Here is a 13,098-nt window from a genome sequence, read left to right as displayed (position 1 = left end):
CTTATCTAATGTGTGACTTTACTTTAGTTACAGAAGAGCAAGCAAGATAAAAATTTATATTCTTACCTGTTTACTTATATACTTTACCCTAAATTCTAATTACTAGGAAAGCCATAGAACAAGATACAAGACATGATAACTATGCAGTTCTTAGTAAAAACAAGTTCCTTTCCATGGCTCTTGGCACAAAGACAAGTATGTACAGATAATGACTTCTATTTCAGAAGCCAAGTCTAGAAAAAATATTAAAAATCTCTCAACCCTGTTGTGCCTAGCAGCTTACCAATTACAGGGTGTTGTTTAAAAAGCAGTAGGTAGAAGATACTTAGATTGAAATTCACAGTCTTGCCTGTAATCATAAACCCATTCATTCTGAAATATTCTTCAACTATGTGAGTATGCAAACATGTGATCAAAAGAAGTTCCTAAAACAACAGTTCCATCACAAATGCTGAGTCTTCTTATTAATAGAAGTACATAGTGATGCTGATAGGAAACAGCAACTCCATATAGAAATGGGCAAAGCTGAAGGCAAAGAAGTAGTGATGCTCCTCATTCTTATTTCCACCTTCTTTGAGTGTGGATGTGCTGCCTTTCTCTCCAGGTGTTCAGTGTGTCTTGCTGCCAGTTCATTACCATGAGCAGCACTTTTAGTTGTGCTGTTATTGGTGCAATTGTGTCCTTGTTGCCTGCTCATAAAGCTAAGCAGTACCCTGCTGTGGTGCAGCTTGTAGAATATACAATTTAGGCTGAAGGCCAAAAGCTGGGACATATGATGTCATTTGGAACTGAAAGGAAAATTGAGAGGAAGAGGTTTCAGGAGGAAAACCTTGCAGTTGCACTATGAAACATTACAAGAAGATGGTGTAAAATAAGACAGAAGAAAGAATATGAATGGAGGTACAGTAGAAGGAAAGTGGTCATAGCTAGGGGCTGAAGGGACACTGCAATGAACCTCTATTAACACCTAAAGTGCGCCATGTGAGATGCACTGATGACACTACCCCATACAGGGGAGTACCCAGTCTGAAGATCCTTCTGTTGCAAATCTGTATAGCACAGAAGTGCTCATTTGGACCTGCCATTGCCAACTCCCAGACTTTTTCCCTTCTAATGGACTTCTGGCAGCACTGTCATCAAAATGATTCAGGCCGTTTTTAACATGAATGGCTTTGTGGTAACATTATTTTTTATGACAAAAGTTTTTATACAAACACACTCATCATAAATTCCAGTACTTTCTTCCCTTCTCTAATTTCAGATAAAGAGATTGGCACAGTAGAATGAGTACTGTTAAGGACCTAAATTGGGAGTGATTGAGCTTGCTAAGTAGAACTGTTCTTTTTGGATTTTTTCTTCCTGCACCTGTATGCGTTCTGCACAGATAATGCCTATTTTACAATGAATGGGTTTGTATACAGATTTTTACTGTAAAAACTTTTCTATCCTCCATGTTTCCTTTTACAATTTTTGGTAACAAGTGGGGAGAAGCTTCTGACTTCAGTGTACCCCATTAAAATTCCATTGTGGATTTTTACAATTTACACAAACATTACCTTCTTGGGTGATTTTTTAGTTATGAAATGTTTGAAAAGGGAGTGGTTAAAAAAAAAACCCTGAGGAGTGATATGGTTGAAAAATGTTAAGTGATACAAATATGAAAAAATTGCAGTTGTACTACTTAAAATGCAACAAGTGGAATAGCATGTCCATGTGTCACTCAAATAAAATAAATAATACATGAAATTATATTCTATAAAAGAAGAGCCTATTATGTTTATGTGGGCCAATCCACATAAATACAATATTGTATCACAGGGTAAGGGAAGGAAGTGAGCAAAGATTTAAGAAATACAAAACATCAGTCATTTAACAAACAATGCAAATTCATCATAGAGTTTCCTTTATACAGACTTCTTCACAAAGCATGAACACAGAAAACATTACAGTATATGATTTGAAATAAAATATATAAATGTATGTAAACATGAAAGAGTCACCTGGAAAATAATGGCCTCTACAACCACCACCTTTGTCATTGCACTCTGGTCCAAGGCCTCATATAGTAGCAACTCTAAGAAAAATATTTGGGTATCTCACATAAAATCTGAAATTTGTAAATACAAGAAAGTTGAAAGTTTATTACTGTGAAAAAAAAAAAGTGACGGATAAGCAAGTTTGTGCAAAAACGGTAAAAATTTTATGTTATTCTGTAAAATATGACTCAAGAGTCAACAATAATGTAGTTGGGACCTGTTTGCTTAAGCCAATTTCTGTACTTCGATGGAGAAGCTATACATGACTTGTGTTTTTGTGGTATAAGACCAATCTTGAAGGGAAGTATGGTGCAAGTCCCTAATTTAAAATAATATATATACATATAAAAATTAAACTGACACTTTCTGGTAAAGAAGTTTTTAAGTGTAAGGCATACCTTTTAATTTTGAGTCGTGTAGCATATACAACTGACCAATCCAAAACCAGTGTGGTTTATCATTTGACCAGAAGACATGAATGCTGGAACTTGGTTATGAAGCTTTAAAATAACGGCAGATCTTATATGCTTATTGTTGTTGATTTTTCTTAATCTTTGTCCAATTATTCGAGACACAGAAGACATGGAGATCAGTACTGGGGCTTCAGCTGAAGTTAGTGCAGCACTAGTAACTGAAAAAACTGGTATGTTGACAGTATACATTGAGGTCCCAATCCAATCTACTATCATGACAGCAAACTGTGATTTGGAAAACCAATCATACCTTGGCTCATATGCAGACCCTACTTCAGTATTGGCCTTATCGGTCCATTTAAACTACACCTATCGAGCTCTTTCACTTAACAGCGTACGTGTCAAAATATAAGAGAATTTGAACCTTAACCACCAAGACAATATAAGGAGTCATTAACCAAAATCAGAGGTTATGATATACACCAAGTGGAATATGCCATACTTGATAATGGAAAACAGTATAAAACTCAACGTCTTACTGAAACTTATGGGTATGTTGTGAACCTCTAGCATACCCTAACAAACCAGGTCACCAAAGGAATCTAACATCATACATCTACAATTTACAGTTTCCCTCTGTGTTAACATTAATTTTTTATTCTGTTGTAGATATTTTATAGAACATTAGTGCAGTGAAGTACATATTGTTTTCCTTTGCTTGTATACACAAACCAGACAAAGGGAAGCCTCAGTGATGTCAGATGTCACTTAAGAACTGACCATATCAGATAATGCATTATACCACTTGTAACCCTATATAAAAATTAATACTGAAAATATATCCATTTCTTCTTGGCATAATTTCTGTTACTGTATTCAAACGGCTTTCTACTAAGATTAAAATTGTGCAGAACTACAAATTCCTTAATCTTCTCATGACATAAAAATAAGATATTCCACTTAGCAAACTATAACCCAGCAAATTAAAATTTCCAAGATGAACATTTTTACAAGCTAAATATTTTACTTCTGAGGAATACTAAAAGCTATTTACTTTAGTGATAATTAAGACATGCAGAAAAAGCACTTTCCTTGTCAGAACAAACTGGAACACATAGTTAAACCTTCTGACTCTGACCAACATTTTGAAAGCTTAAAATGTTCATTCTTTAACAGTGTATCAGTTTTAATTTTTTTGGACCACCCTTAACCAAACTTTACGATACTGACTGGACTGTGCATACAGCACTGTTTCAAGACAGCTGATAACAGAAATTATAATTAGGAGGTGGAGGGGGAATATGAGGTTCTTGCTGAGGTATGGTAACTCCCTCAGCATCCAACAAACGCAGTTTTATTTCCATGTTCAGCAGCATCTCCAAATCTCTTGTGGTCGCTACACTAGGCATTCTCTGACCTGGAACAAAACATTAGTGTAAATTTATTCATTTCATTTCAGGTTTCTGATGACCAGTACTTTATTTAATAGTAATACCTTCTCGAAGTTGCTGTGGGTGCAGCAGAAAGAAAATAAACAAGTGGTACTCTACTTCTCACTGTACTAAAGTATCACAAACATAAAATAAACTTATAATCATTGGAAAGGGGATAAGAAAAAAAAATATATATTCAGAATGTCAGGACACATCATAATAATACTGACTAATAATAATAACAAATAGTTACTTGAACCTCAGTAATCATCTCAAAGTTAAGCAATCATACAAACATCTGCCTAACTAGCTTAAAACTCCTCTCTCACACCAACAGTGCTGGTACTGTAATTTTCATTATAATAAAGAAGTACGATAGCAGTATGTTACATAAGTGGTGTGCTTTACTTGAATTTGCAAATATAACATACTGAACATCTGTTAACCTATAATCCCTCTCTTTCCAAATATATCTGATGCTATAATTTTAAACATACTAAGGATATTTTACAATATTAATAAAAATGCATATATGAAACACAGTGAAAAGGTATGTAGACTTCAAACATTCAATTTTGTTGCAGACTGATCGTGAGGGAGCAGTGGAGGTGAAAAGTAAATATGCAACAATTAGTAGACAATGAACAATATGCAACAATTACATTTTACAACTGCTGAAGCTAGTTCCTCAGCATGTAATTAATACACGAAAACCCTTGTGTTTAGACATCTGTATGAAGAAAACAAAGCTGGTACACAATGTTACCTCTTATGATTAGACACTAGACATCAGCATGAAGAAAACAAAACTAATGTATTGTTACCATAGATAACGTTTCCTTCTAACTATGCAACACAAAGTTATTTACAACTACACAGGCAAAATATAAAATACCCTTATTCTTATTCTTAGATAACTGTGTGACGATGACTGGCATGTACAGTATACTGCTACTTACGGATATTTACTGACAACAATAAAGTATAGTACTTTTTAATACTGCAACAGCAAATGAGAAAGCATTTTCCTCCTTGGGACATAATATTATGCTGATTTTACCTTCAAGAAAAAACATTTTATTTTATTTTATATCTTTATAACACAAAATAAATGATCACAAGATGATCCACTTTGTTGCACGTATGTGAAAGGTCTAAATTTGTTATTAGAGGTCACAGTAGTCTGTGTCTACCTCTGAAGGTGAGATTTGTTACTCTTCACTGAAACCAGCTGCCATTTATAAAAAACAATCTTATGTATACTATGCCAACTTCAGCTGTCCTTGAAAGGCAATCAAGCTTACCAAAGCAGTGTCTAGGCCTGAAACAATTTGTCAAACTGGACTTTGACTAATTTTGCATGGCTTTTCTTGTAACAAATTTAGAAATAGAAGCACCTTTTGGGCCTAATTTGAGCATTAAGCTTCAATATTACTATTATTTTATAAGCTTAGGCCTAGGCTATGCATATTGCATAAATTACAAAGGCTGCCATTCCCATTTAGAAAATTTTGCTTCAGAGAGAGAATGCAATGTCATTTAATTTCTTGGATAATTATGGAAAAAGTTAATAACATTACAGTGCCCTCTTACATCACTTTTCAAAAAAACATTTAAAAATGCTGCCTCAATGTATGTTCACGTTCACATGATAACTGACAATTTGCCTCAATGTATGTTCATATGAAAACTGACAATTTGGACAAATAATGCAAAAATTGGCTCTAGTGAGCTGAGAGCTAGGTTTAATTGTTTGGTACTTCACTATTCAAAAATTATTTTTTTTCAAACTGGCTGCTTCTTTTTATGTTTATATGTTCAACTGGATCCAGTGAGTTGACAGCTAGGTTTAACTGTCTGATAACCTCAATCTGAAAGTAATTTATTTGCAGACCTGATTATCTGAAACTTTGGATGGGTTAAAAGTGAATAAACAAGACTTGAATGCTTTCCCAAAACATGCTACGAGTCTGGGAGAATAAACTGGAATGATTATACCTATTCCAGTACTAACATACAATGTGTAAACCAATTCAAGAATGATATTTAGTAATACACATAAATACTTACGTAGCAATGCATGTACACCATCAATCCAGTAGTTATAAACCATCTCTCCTGGAGCTATAAAGTCGAGGCTGTTTGTTTCATTCACATTATTGCTTTCTAGAATAAGGGAGAAAGCCAGGTTGTGTGCACCTTTCTTTCTGCATGGTAAAAGAAATACCTGTTACCAATAAGAAATCTTGTACAATTCTACATCTTCAATACTAGGTTGTATCTTAGCCTCTTTCTGCACCGTTTTGGTCATAACAAAGTCAAATTACTCCTATACTAGCTCAAGAAATCATGAAAACAATACATAATTACTCCTATAGTGCCTCAAGAAATCATGAAAACAATACATTTTTGAGAATTCATTTTTTAATGAACACAACAAGCCAAATATAGTACTGTTTCAAGGTAAGTTTTAACAAAGATATCTCAAAGAATGAAGTGAATTTTATACTGTATATAAAACAACTTCAAAACATACTATAGTAACTTACCCAGTTCTATCCTTCATATGCGGACAGTCCTTTCCTGTTACAATTCCTTTCAGTTCCACAATGCTTATCTTTTTACCTAAGTCTTCAATAGCTGGAACAGTTTTCTCATCACAGTCATCATAGTGGAAGAACTTATGATTTGGAGATAATCGACAGTATCGGAACTTATCTTTTGTTTTCTGAAAGAAAATATTTCTTCTGAAGAATCACATTAGCAGAAACTTTAGGGTATAATTTTTAAGGCATAATTTTTAAGTTTCTTAAAAATATTTGAGTATAAAAATTAATAACGAAATAGCCTGGTGTTAATAACAAAATAGCCTGGTGAAGAAATTTAATACAAAGTTTGAAGTTACGATTTCCTTTTCTTCAGTAATATAAAGTTGCCATTCACACTGTCAACAGATTTTCTGTTTGGCCACATTCTATAAGTTCTATATCAACAGTGAGCTTCCGCTAAAATTAGTGTGTACTGTACTACTTTGCAACACTGCCCAGTACAAAATGTCTTTCATTCCCTTTGCTGTAAAAGTGAGAAGCCTTCCTGACAGTGCTACTGATATTAATCAAACATTTGAGCAAAGCCACCCTCACTACCTTGGTTTATCTAATGTTATACAGTTTATGCATATACAATGTATTTTTCATTACTACAGTATACATCAATTTATAAATTATTCTATTTGCTGCATTTAGCTTTCTCTCATATAGGAATTTTCTTGTCATAGCTTATTTACAAGCTAATGGTGATTTTACTTTTCTGTATAAGGAAACCATTGAGATGGCTATTTGTCTGTCCATCCACTTTTTCTGTCCACTCTCAGATTTTAAAAACTACAGAGGCTAGAGGGCTGCAAATTGGTATGTTGATCATACACCCTCCAATCATCAAGCATACCAAATTGCAGCCCTATAGCCTCAGCAGTTCTTATTTTATTTAAGGTTAAAGTTAGCCAGGATCGTGCATCTGGCACCACTATAGGTGCCAACAACACAGGGCACCACTGGGCCGTGGCTGAAAGTTTCATGGGCTGCGGCTGAGAGTTTCATGCAACATTATATGCTGTACAGAAAATTCAACTGCACCAAAGAAACTTCAGTGCATTTTTAACTTGTTTAGTCTTGTTCCTGATAAATGTTCTGACATTTTGAATAACATCAGTAAATAAAAACCACACCTTACCTTGCTGACGTAAATACTGTACTAAATTGCAATATCTATGAAATCAAGAGGCAAATACGCAATACGACAATTGTATTTACATGTAAACATTTTTTAAAATATTCCAGTATTAAAAATATTCCATAAAAGGAATATTTTATTGTATTGAATTATGTACAAGTGTCATTATCATAAAGAGTAATAAAAATTGAATTTCCAACAATTTTGTGATATATTGTACTCATCAATATTTTGACATTTAAAGCTAACATGAAACCTTACCATTCCACGAGCGTACTTGAATCGTGTTCCTTCAACAAGGAATCTTAATCGGTGCTGCTGAATTAATTCTAAGATTTCTGGCTCCAACTGTCTTCTTAGTTCCCTGAAAGAAAAGATACAGTTCACAGATTACATTTTTAACTTCAAAAATATTCGGTAATCATAATTATCTAAGCATACTTCTGATTATGGTTAAATATAAGTCAGTTTAATTTCTTACAAAACTAAATATTTTCTTATTAATTACAATAATGTATATCAAAATACTGGATAGAGTTTCACCAAAATACCCTTCTGCACTTACAAATCATACTTTGAGGAAACACTAAGAGTCAATGAGTAACCAAGGAGTTAAAGTGTTATATTAACAAAAATAACATCCAAATAACTGCCTGATACACAAGAGCTCTTAAAATATTAATTGGAAATTCTATCATCCACCTGTCAAATGGATAGCTAAAATGTTACAAGTTGGGAACTTATACAGAATTAGTTTAATATCTGTAGTAAAGATGTGATCACTTGTAATATGAGTGCTGATCTGCAGGTTCAGCATGTCTTCATTACTTAAAAAGTGAAAACTTACAAAATTCACTAATATGCTCTCAGGCCACCAAAAAACTTGCAAGAATAATAATTTAAAAAATTATTTCCATGTGTATTTCAACTAAAGAATGACATTATTACAGGAAAAACACTGCCTGTGGAATGTCTTGAACAACATATGCAAAGAAAATACTATAATCTAGGAGGAAGAACCCTTGATATTGCCATTCCTGCCACCATTAATGAAAGAATACAAGAACCTAAAGTTGATGTTCCCAGGTTTAAAGCAAGGTGAAGGCAGAACAACCATGTCAAGGCCCTGCCAAAGAACTATCACCACAGTATCCAAGGGCAACATGTAATATTCAAGAAGTGGAAAATAGATTTAAATCTCAGATTGACAAGGTTAGGGGCAGGTAATGAGAAGAAATAGATATAGAAGTGACAGGACAGCAATTACAGTAGTGGGTAGCCACAGAGAATCAAGAAGTGCTTAGCAATGAGGACACTGACTAGCTGGGAATTCAGGCAGAACATACAACTGATAGAGAGTGGAGAGGAGTTATTAGATATCTGACCCTGAAGGAGGAAACTCTTGATGTAAAATTAATAATGAAGATGATATATTCTATCCACTGTCTCGGCCTTGTGCACTTTATACCTGAATTTCCACATGGTCCAGGTCTTCCTCTTTACCTTTTCTCCACAACATTCTATCCCTTCCTCCTGGTCTTCATCCTTCTTGTCAACACTTTGATCTTTGAGATGCCAAATCAATTTGGCACACTTGCTGTGCTGCCTTTTTTATGCTTTCTTTCAACAATTTCCAAATAACACTTGTTGATGTTAAATTTGCTACTGCCTTTTCTTGTCACTTTTTTACTTAATTTTTCATTTATCATGTATTATCTATCTTTTAACTGGTTCCTTTCCATCCTCTTTGATTTCTCACTATTCAATTAATTTGCAGCAACCAAAGACCATAGTAACATAATGCTACAGGTACTTGGTGCATATGGACCCATGGTGACATTCTTAACACAATTTTTTATCAGCATCGTGAGTACCTTTCCTGAAGATACTTTTATCAACGTAATAACAAAAATGTACATGATATTCTTAATATGAATACATCACTTGCTATAAAAGAAGTATTTTATATGTTAACCAAAAAAGCATTCAAAATTATAGACTTACTTTATGGGTGGTGCCTGCATCTCTTGCTCTTCAATATTCATCCTTTCTTGCTGCCAAATTTCTGCTATTTCAGTGTAGTTAAGCGTGTTGATCTTGATCCTGAACTTATCTAAAGTAGATGGCATTTGGTTCATTGTGCGAATGATCTGATCTTTGACTACACTCAACACTTTGCTGAAATGAAGAGGAAAATTAGCTTAATTAGTAAAGAGAAATACACGTCATTAGTAAGTAAAGTACTTGCCTCTCTTCAGGTTATAAATACTGTACAATATACTTTACAGACAAAAACTTTGCAATAATATATAAAGACAACATAACCAACCTGCTTCCCACAGTCTCTTGATTTACCAATACAGTACTTACAAATAATTAAATAGTTAAAAATAATACACATGAATGTAGAAAAATCTCTTAAATACAACAATGAGTTCCCTACCTAAAATCTTCGGTGGTGGCTTTCATTTCCTTCCATGTTTTGTTCAAGAGCACAATACAAATGGAAAACAGCTCTTCAAATGCATGATCATGAGAGAAAAACATTGGGTAGAAGGTTTGGCCTTGCTCAGATGGAACTTCTCCAATCTGGAAAAAATTAATATAAGGATGGTGTTATTTTTAGTTTCTACTAAGTGATTGTACTGTGATTAAAAAATATCATTACTTGAAGCATGAAGAACATCTACTTTATAATATGAAAGGTTCTTCCAAATTATTCACGTCGCCCTTCTTAACAGTATAATGAGAGTACGCGTGTTTTACTGGCTTGCAAACATAGCTAGTACAAAAGGATAAATAACCTGCAATAGTAAACTTCACATCATACAGACAGTAAAAATAATTCACAGATGCCATCAGATGCTTTAACTACAGGAAAAAGAAGACTGCAGGAATATCAGGAATATATTTATCTAAAAGAGAAATTTCTAAAAGCTTATGTTACCCCCTTTGAGATTCAACATGATGTTAAATGACACCATGCAAATTTCATTCCTTTGGACTCTACTGATGTCAAATGATGTCGCGTGTAAAAATGAAAAATTTAACTAAAAATATTTTGAAGTTGGGTAGCATAAGGATGATGTCTAAATAGTGCTGGGAATGAATTACCTTATATCCCCATTGAGAAGGGGAGGTTCACAAGAGAATTAACATCAAACCATTCCTGAGATTCACAAGAGAATCATCATCGTCCCATTTTAAAATAATAGTCATATTATATTTTTGATATGAAATAACTGGAATAAATAGCAATAATATATATACCACTGGAAAACAACTTTACTGTTTTATAATCGTAGAAAAAGAATTTATAAATGGCTATCAAGATTTTAAAAAATAACCATTTCCAAAAGTAAAAATAATAAAAATAGGATAATGCTCACAATACCAATCCTTAGTCTGCAGGATCATGGGATGACCAAACCAAACTAGTAATGGGTTCTCCTTACCTGAAGTATCTCGCATAACAATTTGGTCAGCTCAATGCTGGCCCGACCAAACGGACACTCATGGGAATCTGCTCGGTAACAGTTTTCAAGAACCAATTTGGCATACCTGCAAATATATTACAGACATTCACTCCAATATATATGGATCAAAAGAATTCAAGAACTGTTTATCCCCATGTTAAATGTCTAATTAAATATTTTAACTTAATTTGTCCCTCTTGATTAGTAAACATTTCTTAGAAATATATGACATGTAGATATAACTTCTTCATAATTTTTAAGACAACATTACTCATCAGCTGCAAATGTCCTCTAAACTTATGGTTTATGAGGATCTGGGGCAAGTGTGATTAATCAGTCTAAACTAAAAATTTCATATGAAAAATTAAATACTGTATGATGACATAAAGATAAGATATAAGAGCATAATCACAAATGACATACTGTTGCATAAATAAGCTCAATTCAAATACACAACAATAAAACCATTGTTACTTACTGATCAGAATGATTTCTTGCAAAGTATACCATGTTGTCCAGTGCTAACATTCCAGGTGGAGTGTCCATGAAATCTTGAGCTGGGTTGATGTCGTGCTTGAATCCTAATTTCTTGTATTCTTTTTTATATTCTGGCCTTCGTGTTGTCACATCTTTGCTGCTCTGTTACACACACAAAAAAATATAAACTAAGCTCACGAGTTCTATCAACTGCGATGACTTGAATATCATGTTTATTTTATTAATAAATATGAACTCCGAATGGTACCTTCACTAAAAGGAATGGTATAAGCAACAAAGACTGCACAGTACAAAAGACCTTCTGTTGAGTACTTGGAATATATTTTAAAGGTCAAAATACGAAAACATGCATGACTATTTCTCAAGCATTGGAAGTCTCTTTCTGTAATAAAGGTCAACTGTTAAGTTAACCACTGGAACTATAACTATAAGCAATTGGTATCACAATGACAAAAGTAATGTCTGACTCATCACAATAAGATGAATCAATAAGGTGAACCCATACACTGAATCTGGTAATATTATAAAGTGAAAATGTATATGCAGATTCTTGAAAGCCATGTGTTTGTATGTTATGAACTGCTGCACAGTTACAAGCTCAAAATAAGAGGACTTTTGTAAAAGGTGGGCTTTCTGGTTTGTTTGGTTGACTATCAATGTGACTCACACACTACTGGTTTCAGAATAGCATTGAAACTAAGGTTTCACTGTATTTTAGCTGTACAAAATTGCAATTTTTGTAAATATCCATATAATTCCCAACTTCTTATACTGTATTATGTTGACAACACTAAAATATTTTACAGTATATGGTTTGGTTAAATAAAAGCTAACTCTATATGCACACTGGGCTCTACTGATAGGTACAGAAACTTCTGTACGAACTCCAACTTAACCGTTAAACGCCGAGCCTCTATTTACAAAAACGTCTCCTGTATGCCGGCGGCGTTCGGGAGTTAGCGCCGAAGCGGAAAAAAAGTTTTTTCAAAAAATCACAGCACGCTTAGTTTTTAAGATTAAGAGTTCATTTTTGGCTCCTTTTTTGTCACTGCCTGAAGTTTAGTATGCAACCATCAGATATGAAAAAATATCATTATCATATATAAATATTGAAATACATGACAAGCAAAAAAATTTTTCATATATAATTTTATACAAATCGCGCTGTGAGCAAAACTGTTAAAGCTAACGGTTATTTTTTCTTTGTATTGTACACTAAATTGCGATGATTTTGGTATATAACAAATTGTAAAACGATCAAAGCAACACAGAGAAAATATTATCACAAAAATGATGCATGAATTAAATGAACGCACGCATTTAAAAAAATGTTTTTTTCAAAAATTCACCATAAATCGAAATATTGTGCTGGAGACTTCCCGTTTGTTGAAAAATGAAGCTAATTGATTGAATATTACTAGACTGTAAGTTTTTTAGTTTTACAATTGCAGTTTTGACCATTTCGTCGAGTTAAAGTTGACCGAAAGTAGAATTTTTCTATTTATCGTGA

General features: G+C 33.5%; 1 protein-coding gene across 3 annotated transcripts in view; it reads right to left on the bottom strand.

The window, feature by feature from the left end:
• Positions 1-1,617: 1,617 nt before the first annotated feature.
• Ced-12 (engulfment and cell motility Ced-12) overlaps positions 1,618-13,098 on the bottom strand; it is a 27,963-nt gene continuing 16,482 nt past the window's right edge. For 2 of the 3 annotated variants that reach the window (XM_067107746.1, XM_067107745.1), the window contains exons 9-16: positions 11,569-11,729; positions 11,070-11,175; positions 10,058-10,203; positions 9,619-9,792; positions 7,876-7,978; positions 6,432-6,610; positions 5,953-6,089; positions 1,618-3,866 (exon numbers count right to left, since the gene is read on the bottom strand). In XM_067107746.1, coding sequence (XP_066963847.1) covers positions 3,703-3,866; positions 5,953-6,089; positions 6,432-6,610; positions 7,876-7,978; positions 9,619-9,792; positions 10,058-10,203; positions 11,070-11,175; positions 11,569-11,729 — 1,170 coding nt within the window. In that variant the 3' untranslated portion in view covers positions 1,618-3,702. The remainder of the gene's footprint in view (positions 3,867-5,952; positions 6,090-6,431; positions 6,611-7,875; positions 7,979-9,618; positions 9,793-10,057; positions 10,204-11,069; positions 11,176-11,568; positions 11,730-13,098) is intronic. The other variant, XR_010853746.1, reaches the window with a different exon arrangement.

Source organism: Macrobrachium rosenbergii, chromosome 8 (assembly GCF_040412425.1).
Source record: "Macrobrachium rosenbergii isolate ZJJX-2024 chromosome 8, ASM4041242v1, whole genome shotgun sequence".
Classification (NCBI taxonomy): domain Eukaryota; kingdom Metazoa; phylum Arthropoda; class Malacostraca; order Decapoda; family Palaemonidae; genus Macrobrachium; species Macrobrachium rosenbergii.
This window is presented reverse-complemented; position numbering and strand designations above follow the sequence as displayed.